The 24101-nt window shown below is 42.5% G+C and overlaps 1 protein-coding gene across 1 annotated transcript in view; it reads left to right on the forward strand.

Annotated features, from left to right (window-relative positions):
* The window catches only part of SLC7A11 (solute carrier family 7 (anionic amino acid transporter light chain, xc- system), member 11), a 59424-nt gene that overhangs the window by 23336 nt on the left and 11987 nt on the right, over window positions 1-24101 (forward strand). The window contains 1 exon segment of the mRNA XM_009708311.1: window positions 22900-23023. Within this exon segment, the coding sequence (XP_009706613.1) occupies window positions 22900-23023 (124 nt within the window).

The following is a 24101-nucleotide window of genomic DNA, read 5'->3' on the forward strand; positions in this document are numbered from 1 at the left end:
GGGCCTGCTCCCCCACCGTTCCCAAAGATACAGGGCAAGGGAATAGTGTGGGCTAATCCCGGGGGCAACTGTCTCGGCTCCCACCACACTCAGTGCAGGCATTAGGTGGGTCACTAATCCTGCTGCTGTTGTAGGCATTTGTTGGAACTCAACTGCTTGCTTGCTTCCCCCCCCCCCAAATGCCGGTTTTCCTTCCATTCTTCCTGTATGCCTTATGCTAAGGGTTGCATATAGTGCTGTGGAGGTATTATGTAGCTGTATTTAAAAAGGGAATAGGGCAATATAGGCTTGAACCACTTTGAGTCTGTACCAGCTCCAGGTGGGCAATTTGTAATGTTTGTCAATGGTTAGGGATGCAAATTACTTAACAGCGACGGAGGTGAACGCGGTGATGCCTTCTGCACCGCGTGTGCCAAGGTAAATGTTTATCTGAGAATCAGTCGCAGTTGCATATTTCCAGGTGTGTGGCAGCTTTTAATGTAACTGACAGCTGGTGCTGAGACGAAGGATCAGCACCGGCCCCGCGTTAACCAGCCTGCTGCAAACCCACGGTGAAGGGTACCGAAAGGGTTGTGGGGAGGAGAGCACGGTTACGGCAGGGGCAATGCAGAAATGCTCTAGCAGAGAGAGGAGTTGCAGCGGAGCTGCCAAAGCCCCGCGTTTGTGGAGACTTGGCTTTATGCCCCTTTTTATGTGGTGAGTCCTGGACTCCCTCTCTGGTATTGTGGAGGGTGAGAAAGAGATGGGTCAGGGCCCTCGAATATATCCTGAAATGCACAGGAAGATGGAAATATCTACTTTTAGACGTTAAATTTTTCCAGATAGGGATTGCTTTGTTTGCTGTGATATGTGCGGCACCAGGAAAGCTTGCTGGAGTACGGCAAGTGCCTTGGGAAATGTAGGAGAGAGGCAGGGGAAGGGGGGATGCTCGTGACCTTGCCCAGCTGAAAGCCGCCTTTGTGCTCCAGCGAAGTGGCTGTTTGTACAGGCAGAAAGGGCTCCCGAAGGCTGTGGGAGTCTGCGTAGGTGCAGCAGTCTGCCCAGGCACGATAAATTGCAGATTTAGGTCTATAAATAGGATAAATACTACGGGCATGAGGTGCTGAGATACCTAGGCGATATGAAATCCTAGATAGAGCGAGCTGACATGGAGACAGTGGAAATGAGCCAAGTGGAGGGGAAGCACCCTTGAAATTATAGAAGGGAGAGTGGAAAAAGAAAAAAAAAATCTGAAAGTGGATTCCGTTACTTTTTGAACAGATTTTTGGAAGTAGTGCTGAATTCTTTCTTTGGCAATGTCACAGTCCCTTCTTCTGTATAAGAAAAAGGACATTATTATAACCCAAATTATCAGGAGAGATAAAAGTAGCTGTTTCTGTCTCCTGCTAAAACCCCCTTTTGATGTCTCATTTTTAAGCCTGGACTCATTTCTTTATTCCTCTTTGTTAAAGTGCTTCCCTCGTACAGCATTAGCAGGACCTGAAGCAACATGAAGTTGAAGTTTGTTTTACAAGGAGCTGTGGTTGCAGTGTTCAGCTGCTTTAATGTACAGGTTTTTTTTAAAAAAGAACCTGAAATAATTTTATTATCTAGAATACGCGGAACAACGTTGAAGTGTAGTAACAAATTTCTTTTACTTTTGAAAATTATGCTTTGCATATGTGTGCTGGGTCAACAGCAATTGCCGTTTGAAATGAAATATCTGAACAATCCTTGAAGCAGAGCTTCACCAAAATAACCTGATGCAGCCACGTCACATGCAGCTTTGATCTTTTTGATTTTCTTACATTATAAGGATCAGCCCTACTCAAACTGAGGTTGTATTGTATTGTCTAAATAATAAGTGAATGAAGGAACAGCCGGGTTTCTGCGAGAGAATTTGTCACTTGAAAATTGACAGGAGCCATGTTGCCTGAAGCAGTAAATTTAGAGGACTGGAAATCAAGCGTGTTGAACTTTCAAACTCATTTCTTATACATAGTCTTGGAGCTCATCTGTATTCTTGAGCATCCACTCTGTACTCTCGAGAAACAGACCACGTTTTTTCAATCAACACCCTAAAAGCAGCTCATGCCCAAACGGCACTTCCCTCCTCCCTTCCCAGGCAGGGCAGAGTCCCAGATCAGCGCTCTCGTTTGTCAGGAATTTTGACGGACTCCAGATGAGCAGATAACACAGGAGTGGTTTTACATTACAGCAATGTCTTCAGAGCCGTGTCAAAGTCAGGGCCAGGTTGTGTCAGGTGCTGGCCGAAGAGAATCCTGCTTTAAGAAAATCATGTTCTGCATCCACAGTGTGAGCAGATGACGAGCCCAAACGCTTCACATTATAAAGATTAGGCTCTTGTTGGAAGAGAAAGAAAATATTGTTTCACTTTAAGGGAAGGGAAGCTAAGACTTGAATTCCTTAGTGACTTCAAGGAAGTTTGTGATCAAGTGGGCAACTGGAGGTGTTGATTCACAGTCCTCCTTTAACTCAAAAGCGTATTATTTCTTTGGCAGTAGAAGTTTTTGTAAGTGTTGTTGAACTTAAGAAATACTTTTCCTTTAGTGGTCTTCCATTTCAGTTGTATAAAATGATGGGAGATTTTTAAAGGATGTGGATTCTGAAAATATTTTGCAGCAAAAAATTAGCTTCCTTCGCAGTTACAAAGTACAGCTGCTATTTGGTATAATCCTTTCTTCTTCTCTCTTTTTTTTTTTTTTTTTTTTCCTTCCCTTACTGGGCCATTTCATTTGCAGGTATTCTGTTTCTGTTTGTAAAATAACTTTGGTCCAGCCCAGGCAATCAATCATAGTTTAAAAAGTTACACAGTGCAAAAAATATATTATTGAGATGTATAGTGTTTATAAGCCTGGTCTCAGATTGATAAATCATGTCTCATGCTGTTGAAAAGCCAAGAAATGAATTGCTTTGCTATGACCTTGGGGTCTGAGATTAGTCAGTTTGTCTATTGGATTTTTCCAGTGTTCTTCTCACTTCATTTATTCCTTTTCTAAGAAACTGAGAAGCAGTAGATGTATAGCAAGTCACCAAGGCTTGATGGCATCAGACTTTTTGTAAAATCAGGATATTAAAATGTTTGATATAATCTGGTTTTATGTTGGATTTAAATAATGTGAGTGTCATGTCTAATTAATCTAATCTGTGCCACCCATTTGTATTAATTAAAGTTTAAAGTCACACTTTGCATCTATGAGGACTGAGTGAGAGAAAGGTCGTATTAGGGTTTTTTTCCAGGGTGTCTAAGCGTCCTAGAAGTGCAGATGGATGGGAGGAGAATGGTGGTTAAGCCACTAAAGGTCTTCCAGCTCCCTAGGTGTTTGTAGCCCTCTGATTTTTGGCACTTTGCGTTAGGATGCACCCCCCTTCCAAAATCAGTCAGAAACTTGAATTGCACTGTTGCTCACTACTAATCTAGACCCTGACTAGTTATTCTCAGTAATCATAATGAGGAAGAATATTTTTAATGTTAATTGAGAAGATGCAAGCCTTTGCCATTTCTGCCTTTCTGCTGATTTGTTTAATTTTTGTCATTTTATAATTTCATGACAATCTCTACTCTGAAGAGCAATGTTAATATTGATATTGATTAACTTAGGCACCAGGAAAGGAATAAAGTCAGAAGTTTATCTCCCTGCAGCTGTGCTGTCTATCATTTCAAACACACCTCATCACTGCTTTTTATTCAGGAAAGACAGACAATGTAGTTGAAGCTCTGAACTGGGATTCAGGAGAACTGACTCAGGCACAAACTTGCTGTGAAAATGGAGGGTGGGTGACTTCATCTTTTCTCCTCCTGTTTCCCTTCTTTCTCTCCTCCTCTTCTTTTCTCTAGCCACTTTATGGAGTGGGAGGCATCACCTCCTGGCTTCATTTTTGGAGTATTTACGTCCTTCCAAGGTCAGGGCTAAGCCGAGGGCTACGGGGAACCAAAAAAAGTTTATTTGGATTTAAAAACCTACATGCCTACTCCTTGAACTGAAGGCTTTAGCAGATTTATTAAACCCTGGGTGTGGCTTCTGTAGGTCTCAGTCCTGTAAAGTCTCACCTGGTATCAGTGGAACAAGGAAGGGTGTGTAGGTCCCTACCGGAGTAACTAGCACCTGGAGGGGTTCCCCATGGGAGTGCAATCTTATTTTTAAATAAACTTTGGATGAGCCTTTCTCACAAAGTACCTGGGCATCAATACAGTTCCTTCCTTTTCAGTCTGACACTGGATGCAAGTATCCTGCCTAGGTATAAGCAGAATAGCTTCAGTACCTGGAGTTTGAAATCTTTCTTGTGTTATTCTGTTCCACTTACTCGTAAAAGATACACTTGACTCAATTAATTTTCTTCATGCCAGGCTATGGTGCCAAATATTCAGTGCAGAACTTACAGGATTACATTGTGATATTTTATCTGAACATAATCAAAAGAGACAAATGCTAATCTTTCAAGTATTTCGCAAAGCCCATTTGCTCATGTGAATTCATCCGATTACCTTAAAGGGAAAGCCAGGTCAATTAAGTGAGCATTTGCATTTTTACTTTGGTATATTATCTGCGTCTTGGGTTATTTTTCTATTTGAATGTTTTCTCTCCATCACAGAATGAGGATGTTCCAATTACCCTCCCCCCAGCTATTTTTGTGTCGCTTCAGTAGAAATCTTATTCTTTCTAAATTTTACTGTATCTGTCAGCATAACGGGCTACCTAAATTCCCTCAGTTACCTGCTAAGCATCTCAGAAGATGAGGTGTCCAAACACTGGTGAATCCAACATCACTTTCCACATTTTAATTGCACCTTGCGTGAGGGATAAAATGACAGATTTGCAATCGTGTCTTTGGAACTATAAAATCCTTTAATGGGGAGCTGAATCTGCCAAATAAAGAAAACAAATTAATTTACTACATCAAATATAAGTAAACAAAACCAAGCATGGGTTTTGCTATTTGTAAATTGTATGAAAAAACATTTAATTAAGAATGTAATTCAATAGTATTTGTGTGTGTGTGAGAGAGAAAAACAGACAATTACTAGCTCATAGGGGAGCTGGCTCACTGGCACGAAATGTTCTTGGTAAAAATGAACTTTCCTTTACTTTTGCTCTCTCACTAACCTTATTAACTACCTACTGCTTACATGCCTCACATGGTCAACTCATTCATTAGAGTTTTTTTATAAATGACTGATGATCCATTTCTGAAACTAAGTCTTTCAGTCTCGGATGCATGTTTTTTGATGGATTCAGATTTCTGAAATCTCAGTATAGGAACCGATATTTTGCCCTTCACGAATTTTGTTGTTGTTGTTGTTAGTTAATGCATGTTGCTGCTTCTCTTGCTGCGAGCTGGAAATTCTCTTATGAGTGGGATCCAAATGTTCTGAGTTGCTTTGCTTTTATTTATAATATTTTTTCACTAAAACTCCTAGTTTGGGAGATTTAAATTGTCCCAGAGTTTGGTACACAGGGGTTTCCCAAACTATGTCACTTGAAGACCATGGGCACAACATCAGGATGAGAATCGCTTGACGAAATATGATGTGGTAGGCAATGCAGGCATTAGCAGTGACATGATATGCTATGTAAATACAACTTGCCAGTAGGAAGGAGTAATTATTACTTAATTTTGCACCTGATCTCAGCTAATTTTTGGTGATTGTTTGAGGCAGCTTGGATTCAAAACCAATTACAGAGCCGGCGGGGAGAAGCGTTGAAAATACTCTTTGGCCAGCTATGATCTCAGCTTAGACATAGTAGTGTTGCAGTCAGATTTTCTTGCAATGCCTCCTAATTCTTAATGAGGATGCTGGTAAATCGATAAGGAATAAAAAGCTTTTACAAAAAGCCACCAGACTTCCTTCAGAACATAATGCTTTTGCTCCTGCACTGTCCTACATGTTGGTGAGCAGAACTTTGAGTGACAAGTAAAAGGATCTTGAAGGAAAACTCCATGCTGGAGCGGCAGATGCTTTGGCAGGGTCAGCTGAGTTCTGGCTCCAGCTTCTCCTCCTCTCTCCCTTCTCCATCCCACCCCTGTGCCTGCAGTAAATGCCCTAACCTTGACAATCTGTTGGTTTTGCTGAGGATGGGTGCAATTAAGTGAGCCACATGTGAGACATGCAAATGTTTCAAGGGCTGGCACTTGCTTGTGAGCTGTACTTGGGACCTGTCTGTGATAGGATTTGGTGAGGGTCACTGAATCCACAAAATATTTCCAACAAGCTGGAGTGAACAAGGGAAACTGTGATTTTAACTGTGTTAGCAGCATGAGGAAAAACATGGAAAGGGTCAGGATGGAATTGAAACTGGTAACTTAAGTTAACATCCAAGCAGTTAGGTTCTTTTTGTTTTAACTTTGACTACGTTGAACTGGATTTTTGGATTTGATAATGTGGAGTATCCTGTACTCTTGTAGCGCAGACTTTTCTTTGGCCCTACAATTTTCAAGAGTTCCAGCACACTAGCTACTGTATATAATATCTGATAATTAACTAAGGATGCAGATTCAGTCCTTTAGTTCTTATTTTCCCTGTTCTAGGATGTCGAACGCGAATTCCTTCTACCACACCTGGGTGTCCCTTGCCCCACGGGTGCACTGGGTCCTCCTCAACAGCAGCGCTGTGCCATGGGAGAGAGGAAGCAAAAAGCACAGCTGGAAAACATGGTGTGCCATGCAGTTTGAGTCTGGAGCGATCCAGATGCATGCAGAAAGACACCCTGCAAACCTGAATCCCCTGCCTTGTCTTTGACACATGCACTTTGTGTCTGAGCGGTGCTTGGCATTCACCAGAGCAATATATGCAGAGAGCAGAGGGGCTGGGAAGATGCCTCGCTGCATGAATTCACCTGTCATCTGGAACAGGGATCACAGAGAGCAAAGGCTTCCGCAGCAGGGGTAACAAAAGGGCTGCAGATTTCATTAGGCACTATTTTTCTTCCTTACCTCTGCAGACAGTCGGAGGTAACTGCTGCGGGTGCGTACTGCTTTCCAGAGGCTGCATGTTTTCCTTATGCATTTAGTCAGGGACTGACCTAATGGATACTATCAGAATCTATAACGTTCAGGAATGTGTACATGATGCACATTCAACATATGTTGTTATTTCATTTTCTTTTTCTCTTGTAGAGTTTGTTTCTTTTTTTTTCCTCCCTCACTCCATGTTTTTTGGCGCTTATATCAGTGCTCGGTCCTGTGGTGCAACTCCACATCATGAGAGAGAGAGAGAGATGATCCTCGGATGCAGTTTTCAAGCACCAGAATCTTTGTCGTTGGCAGCTGCGTTCTAAACACCAATTTAGCATTTGATTCGGTTCAGTTGACTTCCAGCCTTTTGATCTCCTACTTCCACTTTAATATCTTTGTATTTTAATGTAAAAAAAAAAAAAAAGTGATGTTCTGTTTAGAAATTGACTGCAGTGAAGAGCTACCTGTGACAGGCTTTAAACTGATATGTCAGTCAATATGTGTAAATTAGAAAAGAGACTGATGTAATATAGCGTCTGTAAAGGTTTCAAAGATGTACCTTGATCATTAATTAAGACAATAAGGATGTCTCATAAAATTACTGTTGAGGAGACTAATAATTCACTACAGAATGAAGAAAGGCAAGGTCACTTGTATAATTACCTATTCTAACATTTATATTCCTTGTATCAAATGCTCCTACTCACACAAAAGTCGAGCTGATGGCTCTGGAAATATTCAGGACTAGGAAATGCAGATTTCATACCTAAGTTTTGATGGCATACTAAAAAAAAAAGTGTAGTTGTCTTTTTCTATGTATTTGTTCTGTTTGATTTTTGTAGTATGATTTGTTATTTCATACAGTCAAAGCTAACTTATAGCACATGTCTGGCATAGGTGTTTAAGGAAGAGTGAGTGAAAAAATGGAAGAACAAAAATAAATGCTATTAGATGCAGGGTTAGATCAGTATTGCTGTGCTGGGTTTTAGCTATGGATATGTCTACTGGAATTAATAGTGCTATCGCTATTCTTTTTCTCCTAATTGCCTGATATAGGATCTGATTCCAATTCCTTTTATATCTCAGGAATGTAATAAAGATACTGCAAAGATGTTAGGACAGAAATCAGGAAGGTAGTCAGCTAGCTGAAATATCAAAGATAGTCAGCAAACATAGCTGGAGGATGGAAGGAAAAAGAGAGGGGCAAAGATAGATTGCGAAGGCAGAGGACATAATACCAAGCTGATCTATGCCAGGACACAGGGTTGTAGTGGCTCTGTTCCTGTGTGTGCTGTTCGGAGGGAGGGATGGGGGAGCCGGCTGCCTGCCTGATGGTCTCCAGCTAAGGCAGCATCTACACGGAGGCTGCCTTAGAATGCTTCAGAAGCCATTGCTTTGATATGTTTGTTTCTGCTTAGGTAGGCTCTGTGGTTTAAGATAAAAGGGCCAACCTGAAATGAAAACAACTGAGTGAAATCTCTCCGAATTCTGGAAACACGGGAAACTTTTTGAAGGTCACTTGTAGTTCGGACAATGCGTGGTCCAGGCAGGCCCCTGCTGAAGGAGAGGTGTCCGCTGGAGGGGGGGTTCCTGCGGACAAGCAGGTGCGTGGGCTGCTGTGAGGTATAGCCTTGTCTTTTCTGATCCAGGAGGAGTGGAGAAAGGCAGTCTGGGCTAATCTCTTCTGCAGGGCATGAGGATATTTCAGCATTTTGATTTTTACAAGTGACTGCCTTTGTCAATTTAACACTGGTGATGTGAGGTGTCGTGACCGGGTACGGGTGAAGTTATTGCTTGGAGCGTACATGAAAGAGGCAAACGTCTACATGCCAGTGGACACTTAAGAGGCAAACCCTCGGCCAGGTTTCTCATCCTCTGCCAAGCCCGTGGCACCTCTTTCAAGGCAGCGAAGTTCAGAGAACTCGGAGCTCCCTGCCCTCCCTCCCTCGGTGTCTCCCCGGGGTGCCCAGCACCCCGCAGGTTTGCAGGAGCTTGGCTGGCTGTCGCCGAGAGTCTTTGCAGCACCTCTGGCTCAGAGATTGACGGAGCTTTGGTGGCTCAGAGGTGTTAGGATGCGATAAACCTACATGCTGGCTTCAACTCGGGATGGTGGTCGCCTCGGCTCTCTCTGGGGTGACTGTTCAGTTTGCCTTGTGCAGCGTCGCATCGTGACAGGGTGGGTCCCTCCTTTCCAGCCCTTGGGGCTTGGTTTGCTTGCTGATGTGATAACCTGCCGAGTGCAAGGTGTGTTTGCTTTCCTTTCTTTTTCTTTTTTTAAATTTTTTTCATTTTTTTGTTTGTTTATGTGAGTCATTGTTACTATGAATCGGCCCTACTAAGGAGGGAAAACAAATGTTTATTCACAGTCTCCCTGGGTAGCTGGCGAAATCCTAATCTGTTTTACCAGCAGGCTAATGTAATGTAACAACAGAACAAAGTAACCTTCGAAGGTTCCACTGTCCTGCGTTTTCCTTCATTTTCACCACCTGAAATACATGCAAGACTATTTTAACATCTGTCCCTTGCACCGAGGGACTTAGCAGTAGATGTACGGAAGGGTGACAGTATCCTCTTTATGGGAATCCCGAGCTGCTCAGCAGAATATTCATTGCAGGAATAAAAATCTCATGCAAGACTGATGTACTGCTAAAGGTCCAGAGCTGTAAAACATACTATATTTTACTGGAGAGATCATGGGTCTCTCAGGGCTAAGCTAGCTCTTCTCTTGGCCGCGGTGAAGGTCCCAGGCTCTCAGTAGACATTTTCATTCTTTTTTGATGGTTCATAAACAGGTGGCCTGACTGAATTTACTGGAAAAGAGGTGAGACAGCAGTGCATTAGTGGTCGATAGAAAAGTGAGTAAACCCACCAGATCAGTGATAACCAGATGAGGCAAAAAAAAATTGTCCAAGTAGGGATCAGATAAAGCTATATCTATACACTTGCAACGTCAGCCATGGTATGGAGTCCTCCATGCCAAATGTACCGGGCCAAATCAGCAAACTTTTTGTCTAAGTAAGAATTACTGGCTTGTGAAGCAGTTTTTCCATTTAGCTACGATACATTGCCTATTTGTATGTGAAAGCAATGCCTGAAAACCCTGATTGCGCTGGCTGATAACCGCCAGCAGACTGGGCTTTGGGCTAAAGCGGAGTAAGGTGACAAAGCGTGTGTCCAGGGGACGTGGTTCGGCACCTGCCTTTTGGTACAGAGCTCACTCACCCCAGCTCCCCGACCACCTCCACATTGATCACCCTGGGCCCTGCGAGGCTGTACCCTTTGTGAAAGAAAGCACGTGTGGTTTATACAGCTTTTGGTGGTGTGGCTGCTCTGCAGTGTAGGCGAAACCTCTCCTGGGTTTTCCCCTTCCCACTTCAAAACAGGAACCTGGTTTCCTCTGATGCTGGTGCTTTTATTTTCTTATTTACCAAAGGCATTAGCCATGGGGGAGGCGATTCTGAACACCTGCCTTAATGTTTTGGTCTGAGATTTAAAGCTGGGTTTCAAATAGCACTGAAATCTCATTGTAAAACCCAACAGAAGCCAGGAAATTCCTTAAGAAATTGCATAGGTGTAGAGCAGTCTTTGCTTACGGGTACAGTCAGTGTCTGTTACATCCTGTGTATAGAAAAAAGAGGAGTCTCATGGCCATTTTTCCTGTTATTTTTAAAAGCAAGCCAACACTCACTACCTACGGACAGTTATATGTGGCAGAGGCTGCTGGTTTCATGCACAGTGTGATGTTCTGATCCGTACCGTCGTGCATCCTTTCCTGACTGCAGAAGAGGATGAGCCTCTTTGTGCCTCTCTTGTTTCCTTCTCCCTTTGATGCTGCTCCTCAAAAACAACAAAGGGCAGAGTGCTAAGCCAGTGTTCGGTGAGCGCGGTGTCATACCAGGAGCTGTAGCAGCATCTTCCGTGCCATTAACAGTAACCTTTTATTAGAGCACCATCTAAATCTTCTGTAGGCTGATGCTGGCAACTAACTGACAGAGAAAGTGAGGTAGCGCTTTTTTTTTTTACTGATATAAAATATAAAATGGGAGAATAAAACACAGATAAAGGAATGGACTACTAAAACTGCAAGGGTAGTATGTTCTTTATTGTACTCACGTGTATCAGATCGAAGTTTTATAACTGCACAAACAGTTATTAACACGTGCCGTGTCATCAAGAGTACTTATCCTGTAGAACAGCATGGTCAAAATATCAATAGCAATGGTATTATCATACACAAGAAAAGGAACATGCACCACTTGGTTCAGCTAGCAGAATAACTTACTTAACTTTGACGCATTCTTTTTGGATGTGACATTTGCTGGGGTTGTCTTATTTGATTGTTCAGCTTTAATAAGTAGTGCAATTGCTGAATTGTATTTAGGATATGTAATAGTTGTATCAAAACAAGACAGGCTTTGTGCATCTTTCCCGTAGATGAGCGTATCCCTTTCTGTGCGATGGCAGAATTTCCATCGGAGGAAGCTGTAGGTTCTTCTTAGCCAGTAAGTGCTCAGACCCCTGTTCCCCTGCACACCCCTTCCCTACATGTGTGTGCTTATGGGTTTACTGATGTTCTGGAAGCGGATTGCTTACAGTGTAGCTTGTACTGTGGTATTTGGCTGTGAGTGTGTTGGAATTTTAAATGCACAGTGACACCAATATTTCATTTAAGAAAAGAATATTGTTAACTAACAACCCGTAAGGGTTTTCAATCATTTAAATTACAGTACAGCCTATATCCATGGACTGTAAACTAAGAGGATTTATATAAGATTATAATGGCTCTAGAGGAGCTGTGAAGTGAATAATTTGCGTTTTACAAGTTGCACTGCTGTGGTCTATTATGTCAATCCTCATTCACTTGTAACACTTGTTGTTGAGCAAGTGCTGTTATTTGCATCTTCACCTTGTCATTATGTTTTGTTCATTGCAAAAATTTAGACTATATAATAACAGTATTTAATTTTTTGAAGTATGATGGAATGAAATGTCCCTTAGAAGAGTGGTTTTGGTATCATCATTTGAAAAGATCTAACTGCAATGGAGAGACCTTCTCCATAGTTCATGAGAATAGATAAAAAATAGGAGCACCCTAGATGACAAGAGGTTTAACTTCTGTCTTGAGGATATTTTAGAGAAAAGAAAAATTAGATTCATTCTACAGTGAAGGAATGGCAGGAGCTTCTATTTTTTCATATATCTCTACTACAGGAAAAAAACAGCTGCTAAGCAAAACCAGATGAAAGTAAAGATTTATCCAGAAAGAGCATAGAAGCCCATGAAATTCCTTTTCCTTGGGCAAAACTTCATTAGAGGATGAACTTCTTGCGGGTCTAAGGACAAAATATTTATCTAGATGTGAAAAATAAGCAGAATCACTTTAGGATTCTTGTTTGATTCTTGTGAAGGCCATGAGGAGAGTCTTTTTCTCAGTTGCAGGCTATCCCAGACACAAGCGTCCCAACTGTAGGCCAGCTGAGCACAGTGTTGACCGCTGTCAGAGTCGGGATGCTGTCCTAGAGGAACTACCCTGGAGCGTAATGAATTACGTATTTTCTCTGCTCTGAAGAAAAGAATTTCCCCCACAGTGGCTCAAATCCTGCCATCTGCTTTGTGCCTCTTTTAGTTACTGAAACAAGCCTTGCAAGCACTTTTGCTAAACTAACATGTCCATTTGTCCTGTTCCACAGAGCTGGTGTTTTCTCTAGGCTTACTTTCAGGTGCAGATGTCAGGGAGGCTGGTACTGGAAGGTGTGCTATGGAGTGTCAGGATGCAGGGCTTTTTGATGGCACCAGTACATGGTTTTTCACAGGTTGATTTTGAGTTAGAATAAGAGACAGTGCAGTAAGTTCTGTGTAAACCATCAATATCACTTTCACTTTAAGATTTTAGCATGGAAGAGTAGCGCTTCATTGACAGAGGGTACACTGAACAGTGTGCATCTGCAAAGATGAGTCAGCCTGAAAATCCAAAGACTCAATGACCATACTGTTCAAGATCGTTGAAAAAGATTAATAATTCTAGCTATTTCATGTCACTATCCAAAGTGGAAGGAACTTGATTGCAGAAGGGCTTCAGTGCTAACTCTGTAAGGGTTGTGTTTAAGATTTCTCAGCTTGGACACAGAAAAAGGAAAATCCAGCCTTCCTGGCGATTCTGAAAATTTTTTCTCTTTCTCTTCATGACATCACTTCACCACTTCTTAAAAAAAGAAAAAGGATATGAAGTTCTAGCGAGAGAGGATTTCAGCGGACTGATATTTCCTTTCTCAAAGCACTGAAGGTAATAAAATGGAAACAGTTGATATTCCCATTTGAACTCCATTCAAACGCCTCCAGTTACCGCATGCTACAAAGGCATATTTCAACTCACACTTGGAGTTTTCTGGATTTCTCTTCTGTGTCAGAACTTAGTCATTTCTTACAGAGTTATTTCAGTGTGCTATATGGGCTGTCCCACATCTGTAGCCAGTCTGCCAGGCTGTCCTCAGCAAGGGCCTCATTTCCTTGCTTTCTGCAGAGAGAACTATTTATCTGCCAGACAGCCCCCTTCGTGGCAGTGCAGCATTGTTAAGATGTCTCCTTTTAATTTCATTTAAACCCCTTTATATCTTTCAAAATGCTAATGCTTCAAGGCACCCGTAGTTACCATTTTTGTCATTTTGAATTCCTTCAAAAAAAGAGCCTTTCTTGGTAAATGATATTTCAGTTTCCATGGTACTCCTTATTACAAGTAGCTGCTCTTTTCATCACCGAATGCTGCAATTTTCATTCATGCCGAAATATCAATGGTAACGCACAGCAGCAAATTGCTCCTTTATGATCCTTGGCATTGTGAAAACTCTTCTGCTCAAAGTTAAATGTCAAGGAATTTAACAAGTATGAAAAATCTGACTCCTTTTATGCGCACGCACACACACAGAGACACACGCTCCTCCCTCCATCCCTCTGTGCACCTAAGCATTTGTCTTCCCTTGTTACCATACGGAGTCGTTAATATGCTACCAGAGATGCTTTCTAAAAAGTTTGGCTGTGGGGCCAAGGGGGTGGTATTCCCTCCTGTTCCCTCCACCGGAGCTGAGCAAGGTGTTTTGTATTCAGGCTGCTGGTTCCCAGGCTCTGAATTTGAGCGGCTCCTTTTGGGAATGACAGCAGCCTCACCAGCCTGCTCCCTTGCATTACTCCAAGCGTGGCTTTTCTCGCTGCCGTGCCATACATCAGAAACGTATGTCCTCAGTATAGACAACAGAAATACACACAGATCAAGGCAGGGCTCCGCTCCCACCCCAGCCCCACTGCCTGCGAATGCTCAGGTACCTGCGGGAGTGTGGGAAGGGTGCTGTGATAGGCAGCATGGTTTTTAGAGGGATTCCTCTTATAACCACCGTCATCTCTTTACCTGGCCATGACATCGCTGTTGTGCGGTAGGTGCTATCTGGTGGCTTAGGTTGCTCAGCTATGAGGCCTGATCGCCTCATTTCCCACCTCGTGTTCCCTTGTTTATACTGCTAAATATTGCCCCCCAAGCACTGCTGGCGCTCTGCCGGCTGCTGTCTTTGTGCTTCACGGGAAAGTGGCCGTGCAGGATGGCAGCTCTGCGTCCTTCTAAGTCTGCAGGGAACTTCAGGAGGCTCTGTCTTTCCTACAAAAAGTGATTCTGCCTAGGGAAAGTAGACCCTGTTTGTAAATCAGGTGCTCAGGGAATTAATAATTTCAAATTCTCAGGAGAGCCTTCTGCGATAAAGAAAACTACCTTTAATATGCAATTACATCACACTCTTCTTTTTACATTTGTTTGAAGTCTGGCGGTGAGGGACATGTCTGTACGGAGCAGTTAAGAGGAAGCCAGACCTGCCAACCCATGCTAGATAAGGCAGCTCGAAGGAATACTTTGAATCACGCCTCTGCCCCGCTCCCCTTCATTTCCATACGTCAGCTTGGTGCAGGCAGGTGTTTTGTTTTTACAACCCCATGTCAGGTTTGTGGTTATAGCTTCCTTGCCTTCAAGCAAGCATCGTGATTTACTATTGCTTCTCACCATAATCTATGCTACTGGCAGTGCTGTAAGCATTTCCAGCAAATAGGCCTCAGAAGAAAATAAAATGCTGGAGCTTGTGAAAGAGCAGAGGTGCTCCCTTCATCTCCTGGCTGAGCGGGAGCTGGGCAATAAAAGTAAAATCTCAGGTTTTGTGTCTCTGGTGGAAAAGGTCACAAACTTCCTAGAGTACATGAAAGTTTCCCACAGGTGAAATAAAGGAAGGATGTCGAAACAGTGACGTTAGGTAGAAGCATGGACATTGTTCGTCAAACCCAGGAGTGACAATACGTTTGTATTCTAATCTTTTGAATTTAGGCTATGCTGCTTTTTAAAAGGCAAACTTTTGTAAGAGTTGCAGACACCATTTTAATTACAGGTCCAACCTAAACCACACCTTTACTGCAACACCCCAAATAAATAAGCATCTTCATCTCAGCATTTTCACTGTCATTTCAGGTTCTGAAATGCTAAATGCAGATCCTTGACTAGAGATTCTGCTCAGCGGCTGCCCACATTTCCAGGCACCCCCAGTCCAGCCCCCCAGGCTCTCTGAAAATAAGGATGCCCGAGTTCCCAAGGCAAGCCCAGCTCCATGCAGGGGTGGCTAGACCTGACTGTTACAACAGGAAAGAAAAGCCAGCTTAGGTCCTTGGGACCTTTAGGTCCTCGGGAGGGGTGTGACTTGGGGTCAGTGCAAAATAAAAGGCAGGTATGATTATTCATATGTCTTTTGGAAGCGGTCATAAACTTTGTACAGTAACTTTGCAAATGAGGTAATGTAAAGGTGTTGAATACTGGCTCTTGATGGACATATGGAAATGGTTTATCAAAGAGTTGACTGAGAAGTCACAGGGGATGATTTATATCTTATGTTTCAAGTCTGTGTTCCATTTCTTAAAGAGAGATTTTAAAAAATCAAGCCCCCATTTTACTTGCGTTTCCTATTGTTTCAGCAGATCTGTGTACTGCCCCTCGTGCTCGCTTTCTGGCTCCTCACAGAGCTCATGTGTTTGCTGTACAAGAAATGTGCATGGCTAAGCAGAGACAGCGTGACTAATATTTTGTGTTGTAACCTCAAAAGTCCTTTGTGGATTTAGCTGTCATCTTTAATATCTGCTGTGTTGACTTAGGTTTCCTTGGGAATGCCAGGAACGCTATCCACTCCATACGAAAAGATTCAGGATCCTGCTTGAACATGAGAGGTCCCTCTAGCTGCTAGTCCAAGTTTGAGGAATCCATTCTGCTCTTCAAATAGAGATGTTTCATAAAAGGCATGGGCTTGACAAGTTAGGGCTTGGGCCATGACGTAAATGAATACAGCACTCTGGTGAGATCTGGCTTGCCAACCTGAGTTGGTACACGGTGTGACCGCAGCCAGGTTTAAATCTCTATTAAAATAAAGCAAATCGCCTTGTGAGTGTCACAGTTATCCTCAGTCTCTCAAGGGCTATTGACATATCCGCGTCTGCTGGGGACTTCCGCTGGGAGGGTTTGCCTAGAAGGAGATGTTATGGAGAGCAGTGTTACCATATGCAATTGGTACCTTCCTAGGTCTTAAGTTTTAGCCAAGAGAGTATTTATGCTAATTCGCTTTTTAGGAAAGCCTGCTGGAAAGGGTATTGACAACATTTGAGAAGTTAATAAAATCTGCTGCCCTTCCCAGCACACTTGTAACACGCTTTGACCCTTTAAAGTCAGTTGGTCGTAGAAGACCCCTTTTATAAAGTGTAACCAATTATAATCCAAACCAGTGAAAAACACCAGGAAGAAAGCACGTAATTAGATGCAGCAGAAGCTCTTTTCTTCTCTTGCTAGGTGATAGAAAGCAAGGCAATTTTTAAATGCAGCCTGTGGCACGATTCTTCACTCTGTTATCCCTGCGCTGTGCCGCTGTGTCTCTGCAGATGTCAGAGCTGCAGAACCAACGCGTCGAAATGGAGAAGGGAGCCCTTTAATGCTTGCCCCAGCAGTAACATCCAGGGAGTGTGTGGTGGTGTAAATGAGAGCGCAGCTTAATAGCTGGTCTTTCCTTTTTTTTTTTCTTCCATTTCTTCCTTGGAAAATCCCAATCAAAAGAAGATGAAGATAAGTCACATAATTTAATAGTGACTGGGCTGCAAGCCCTCAAACAGCAGCTCCGGTCTGGAACATATGGCTGGAATGTATTCGGAGGCTGTGAAGGAGGAGGAGGAGCGGTGTTCTGCTGAGGGGAGCCTTCCCTACAACAAACAAAATAATAATAGCTTGTTGTTAAAGTCAGTCGTTGCCAAGACCTCTATTAGCATTTACAAATAGGTAGATTTGGGAGAAGCTGTGGTGATTCCCATCCCTTTTGCTTCTCTATTCCTGGCTTTGATTCTGTCCTGGGAGGTGGCCTCCTTTTAAGTTTTGCATCCTCCTTTTCTCCCAACAGATGGGTGAGATTGTAATTTTTTCACACGTTGATGTGGTGAGAACCATTTGATCCCTTCAGTGTAACGGGCTGTCTTGTAGACTGCTTTTTGGCATGAAAAACATGCATGAGATAAGTAAGTTTATATTAAAACATACCGCTTTCCTGTTCGGAGTTTGGGATTGCCGCAGCCCACAGAATGACCACCTGGGAATGGCAAGAGATACAGATTGGGCTCTGGAACGCGGCACTTGCTAAGCCAAGCCTGTATGTCTTCTGGTCTTGCACTGAAGTCCTGGGAATATTAAATTACCAGGGCTCTTTTGCTTCTTTCTGTATTGTATTTGGTTACTTTTTAAGTGGCAGGTTATTTAGATAAATTTGCACTTGTGACGACTTCTGCCAACCTTTGGCCCTGTGGACAGTGCAATGAATGATTAGATTTTTTGAGAGTGTCAAAACCTGGAAACAGTTCGTTTGGAAAATTGCTTAACAGATTGTAAATGGTGAATAAATTATTGCATGAGGGAACTTTCGAAAAGAATCTTGAAACTCCTGTGGTGGTAAATTTTCTATAAAGCATCTATAGGCTCATGCTCACAAAAACCAAGCAAATCCTTGCCTGGGAACCACATGAAGGAATTAGGACTTTTTCTCTCTCCTTTTTTCCTTTCTTAAATTTTTTTTTTTCACAATTTCCATAGCATGGTAGAGACGTAGTTGATCTCACCTAACTTTATCAGTAATTAACTGATTTGTTTAGACCATTTTATTTATGTTTCCCAGCTGAGTCCCATTGGTGCAGCTTTTTCCAGAACAGATAACTCAGGCTGAGCATTTATAAAACCTGGATTTGAAATGGATGCAAGGAAATTATTTTGGCGTTGCCTCTAAACAACAAAGGATGTGGTGACGATGTGTTTTATACTTGTGAACTCAGCTGACTCAGTGGGGCATATTTGACGGTGTGCTTGTTGTTCCATAGAAAGAACAGCCCGCAGTGGTCACAGCTCTTAGCGCTTGCTGTTTGTTGTTATGAAAGTTGTCATTAAGCTGGGATATGAGCTGTAGACTTCTGGGAATGTTCCTCGGCTGATTTATTGACATTGTTCTTCTTATCCTCAGGTCCTTGTTCCGGCTTTCTTTTTCTTTTTTCCCTTTTTTCTTCCCCCCCAGCCCCTCCTGCTCTGCTCTGTGTTTTTTCTCTCTAAAATACTTGCAGGAGGTAGAGCAGTACCAGAGCAGATTATCAGAAGATCTACGATTCTGCAACACCAAAGGTCAAATCCAAAACCCAGTGGATATCCCGATTAACTGAACCCTGTGCCCTAGCTCTGGGGCCCTTTACAGGCTCTAAAAGGAGGAAATTTGCTTCCAAGCCGTAGACAGCATAGCTTGGCAATGCATTTCAGCTCTGTATGGCCACAGGATGGATTAGCTGTATTCCTAATGCTGAATTTCTCTGTGATGGTAGAACCCTCAGTGACTTTTTGTGGGAAGCGTAAGGTAGACGTGCTCTTCGTTTAGGCTGTTGCGGTTCTTCATTGCAAGTGCTTTGTACAAAGGGCAGAAGGGGAAGATTTGGCTTTGAATAGTAGTTAGGGATGGGTAAATATTCAAATGTGTGGAGATTCATTTCAATTTTAATCAATGCTGAGGTGCTTAGAAGTTACCCTAATTGTGTCTCATCTGATTTTATAAAGACCTTTTAATTATATCATCGGTATTTTCCTGACTCAGATTTCCCCAGATATTTTTTTTTTTCTTTTGGTACGGATTTTCTTTAAATTCTGAGAGAAGAATTGAATATGGCAAAAGACTTTCCTGGCAGCGGCTTTCCCTTCTACCCGAGGAGCAGCCTGCTTGACTGTTGTCTTGGCAGTAATGCATGAGATACTTCCAAATCATTGCATAGGTTTGGGGCTAACGTCATCACCTCAAGGTCTACTCAGAAAAAGAGCTGATTTGAAAAAATTTTTTTTTTCTTGATTTTGCAATCTGTTGAGATTTCACTCTGAGATGAAATGCAAAAGGAAAGCACTGCCCTAGAGTAACCAGTAGCCACTTCAATGCAAGTTCAAGTCTTGGGCTTGCTCTCAGTAAATAAAATGTTACAGTCTCCTGCATCTGAGCACACACAATGCTATCGTTTTTAAGCCATCGGCAGTTCTGAGGCCTCTACCACTTGGACAAGGTTTCTGTGTTTGTTCTAAGATTTTTATTTTTTTCTAAGAAATGTTGTACTGAAATGGTCAGGTTTCCCATCAGAAGTTTTAGCTTCAATGAATCAGAATCTTAAATTGAAAAAGATTTCTGTTTTTTCTTGAATTTTCTGACTCCCTCTAGTCCAAAACACTCAACTAGCTGTGTGACGGTTGTGCATTTGCATTATATCAGAAACGTGGCTTATTGATGTGCTAATGCCCTATGTTGTGTTTGATTCATAGGATGCAGAAGTGAAAAGGTGAAATCTGCATCGATAGAGGCAATTTAATGGAGAATAGAACTTAGATATGATTTTTCCTGATTTGAAGAGAAGATTTGGAAGTCTAGGAGCATATCTAAAACACAAGGAAATTGGTACAGTGACCCTCCAAGGAAAGGAGGTAATCTTTATTGGTAATGGCATTCCAGTTTTTATTCTAGTGCAGTGACTATAGTTCATAGCAGTGAGTTTGATAATGGGATCCTCTTGCAAATTGGGAACTGCCTCTTAAATTGGATGGATAGAAAAGACATGATTAAAGCTCTCACCTAGTGGTTTTACATATGGTTCATACCTGTCTGTCTGTGCTTTCAGATGATTCGAGGACCAAATGTAAATCTGAACTGAGGTGTCAGTGAGAAAATGAACCGTACCATATTACTCATCCCTGAAATCTTGAAACTGGCCTTTCATTTTTGTCTAAATCTGTCACGGAAAGCAGGGGCTAATAAGGAGCCTTCGGAGGGGCTGTGTGCGAAGGTACGGCAGCTCTCTGAAGGCCTGCTCCTGCCGGGAGACAAAAGGACATGCAACCTGAGCGCTCGCTTCGCTCGGAAGACGAGGACTCGGGAGCTTAGAAGTCACAGCATCCCTGTGCTGCTCCAGGCATGAGTTATGATCTGCAGGTTTTTTAATGAATAGTGCTTGCTGACTAGTTCTGGCTTGTTTGGGGGGGTTTGTTCTTTTCCTGAGGTTTTGTTGTTGTTGCTATCACTATCCAAGGGGATTAGTGCTCTTCAGCGTAACAAGGCAGAACCCACAGTGCTAAGAAAAGGGAAACATGATCCCCCCCCTTAGTTTTGAACTGCCATTTTGTTTTAGAGGAAATTAAACTGGGATTTAAATTAGAAGCGAATATAGCAATCAGGTGGTTAGTAAAAGTTAGAATGGACAAAGATAGTTTGTTAAGTTTAACAATGTGGTTTCAGTCATTCAAATGGTATTTCTGAAAATAGTACAAATTTGCTATTTTTGACTGGAAACATTTTTTTAAGGTTGGAGTGAGTGCTGATATATCCAATAGCTTGGTGATTGAAGCATTCATCTGTCATGCAGAAGATACAATTAAAATTTCTGTTTTGAGGAGCCTTGAAACCATGTATCCCTACCTTGAATCAGATGCTAAGTGGATTGAATTCACTTTACACTCAGATTGGGTAAGAAGCTTAACCAAACTGGTTGCAAAATATCTGGCACCTGACCCACAAAACCATTTTTTGCACAATCAACACGCTTCAGCAGTATTTCTTGAGTCAGTAACTTTGTGGTTTTCCCAGCAACACAGCACTTGTATTCTGGGCTGTTTGCTCGGGTCCTTGCCATTGCCTTCTCCATCAGCAAGCACATCCCACAAGCTGGCTGGCTCCTCTCCTTCCAGCTTCTTCACCTGGGACCGTGTGTGCCTGAGGTAGCAGTGGGTTAATGCAGTATCATCCTGTCCGCCCAGATTTGGTGCTGCAATACAGCACGATCCTCTTGCCTACCTCCGTGTCTGGGTTAACGACAGTATTTAACACCGTGGTTTCTAAGGTGGGCAAGATGTGCAACAGCAATATTGTCTCGCTTTATTTATTTAGTCTCAGTTTAGAGCTTCTTTTCAGCTCTATACAGGCGTACTGATGTCAAGGATTGCTTTGAGAAATAAGGGCTGGTGGTGAAGAGGATCCTTAAATTCTTACCCAGCTGTGTTTCTTTGAGAAAAATATCAGAAAATAACGGATCTTTGTGTTGGTTTTCAAAACACCTTTTCCCTGGATGTAGTTGCAATAGTCCTTTATGACTGTGCTTGCTGTCTCTTCTGGGACACCAGAATTCCTTCTTCTGTCTCTCCTTTCTCCCACCTCATGGGGTGACCTTCACAACAAAGTTCTCTAAGTATAGCAGCCTCTCCATCTCTTCTAAAGCAATCTCAATGTAGAGAGCTGGAGGGAACTGGCCGTGAAGAAGGAGCTCTCAGCTGTCCTCAGGGGGAGCACACATACTGCGTCTTTCCAGCTGCAGCTCTCGGCGTTGGAATTAAAGGACTGAACACTGGTTTCAGATTTGAGTCTCGTGTTGGTGCACTGCAGATATCAGTGATATCAAGCAATGATACTAAGTGGAAAGAAACTAGAGTAACGCTTGAAGCATCTGTTTTGTGTTTGTTTTTTTTTTTCCTAACTCAAACATTTGCCTGCAGTATGGCTTCGGATGAATTCACTGTGCCTCTGTTCCTCCTCTTTAAAATAGAAATAATTCTGGTTTTCTGCTTTGCTGACAGAGAGGACATGCTGTATAAAAGTTCAGTGTTATTTATTTGTGTGTTATTGTTCTGTCTTTTAGCTAAGATGTCTGGGGTTTTGTACTGTTCAGTACTATTCGTGCTGTGCTAACAGCACAAATTTGTGCTGTTCCTATTTCTCTGTCATACTCTGTGCTCATATATCCCTGAATAGCGAGAGAGATAATTGGGGATATGGTAAGGTGTGCGAGGGAAGAATTGCACAGAGGAGGAAAGGGCAGAATTTCACATGCCGGACGTTTTGGCATCCAGGGGAAGATGTTGAACCGCCTCCGGGTGGGCAGTCCTTGCGCGCCAGTAGGTATGTTGGAGATGCCACTGTGGTTGCTCTGCTAACAGAGAGCTGGATCACCTGCGTCTGTCATCTGCTGTACTGCTGGCGGGAGCACTGATACCTGCTGCCTTCCTCTTGGGCTCAGCTTGAAAGTGGGTACGGGTAGGCAGCTCAAACGGGCCCTACTTCTTGTATGGGAAACATGGGGACCACAACTTCTTGGCGTCCCCAAAGGACTCCTCCCTCAAATGATTTCTCACCTCTTCATTATAAACCTATTTGCTTTGTCTAGGTGTTTTTGTTTAGATGTGTGATTTTTTTATTTTTTTTTTTAACTGGTAGTTTCTAATTACGGTATTTTGGGATCACCAAATGTACATTCACCATCATTAGTGGCTTCTTCTCATGTTATTTGTTTCATGTTCAGGGAATAGCAACCAGATTGCAAAATAATGAGCTACCTTGTGTATTTCAGAAACATACCCCTCGCAATATGCATTTCAATGATTATCGTCACAGTTGGCTATGTGTTAACAAACGTGGCTTATTTCACTACAATCAGTGCTGGGGAATTGCTGCTTTCAAAAGCTGTAGCAGTGGTAAGTTACAGAAGAAAAATAACAAAGCTATATCCCTGCTGCAGTTGTGTTTGTTGATATATTCTAATTTCCAGGGGAGGAAAATCGGGGGGACACATCCGATCAGGCTTTTCTATGGCTTCTCTTTTACACCACATATTAGCATCTCAGTGAAATTAGGCTGATTTTTGACTGATGAGTGGGATTGCACTTAAGGCCATCGATAGCATTTGTAACGTAATGTTAGACCGTATTTATTTACCTTATATAACAAAGTCAAAAGGACTTAAATTTTACAGCCAAGTACACGCCTGAAAAATTCTGTGCTAAATTGTAGGCCAAACTCCTGGGAAACAGGAGAGACAGATATTTGTGGAAGTGGGAGCTCTGAACTATTTTTTGTAGCAAGAAGCGGTAACGCTGTCTGCACGACGTGCGTCCCCAGTACTTAGGAAGGGGGTTGCTGTGAATATCGGAGTTTATTTGGGAAGGAGCTGCAAGGCAGCCTGGCTTGGAAATACTGCTTTGATTGTTCTTGCTGAATTGTGGTGATGACGCTGATTTTTATATTTATGGTTTCTGACTCGCAACGAGGAAATAAAAATTTCCATTTACTTTCCAGTTATGACACTACCTGTGGCTATTTCAATTGATGTGCCATTTAAAAAATGACCAAATTCTGTAGCTCATGGGAGATTTTGTAACAAAACATTTTGCAAACCTGAAGAAAACTGTGCATGTCTCCTGTGGTGCCCTAAAATTCAAATAAGGCTCTTCTGGTAGCCTAGAACAACAAAGCGTGACTGGACGGACTACACCACTGAGTAGCATCAGCTGGGTAAAATGAAGGCTGTAGGAAAAAAAATTATTAGGTATGCAGATCAGACCTTGATCCATTCAGACTGGGTCTTCTTTTTTGGAGTCATAATGGTCTAAATTGATGTAAGTCAGGACTTGATTCCGCCTCCGCAGCATTGCCTCAACTGGCGATCTTCCACGCGCAGTCAGGAGTAAGGGTGAGAGACCTCAGCTGCGGTGGCCTTGGTGTCACAGAATAAGAGGTAACAAATGCACAGCACAACTTTCAGTGAGGGGAGAT

Source organism: Cariama cristata, unplaced genomic scaffold (assembly GCF_000690535.1).
Source record: "Cariama cristata isolate BGI_N322 unplaced genomic scaffold, ASM69053v1 scaffold9279, whole genome shotgun sequence".
Lineage (NCBI taxonomy): Eukaryota > Metazoa > Chordata > Aves > Cariamiformes > Cariamidae > Cariama > Cariama cristata.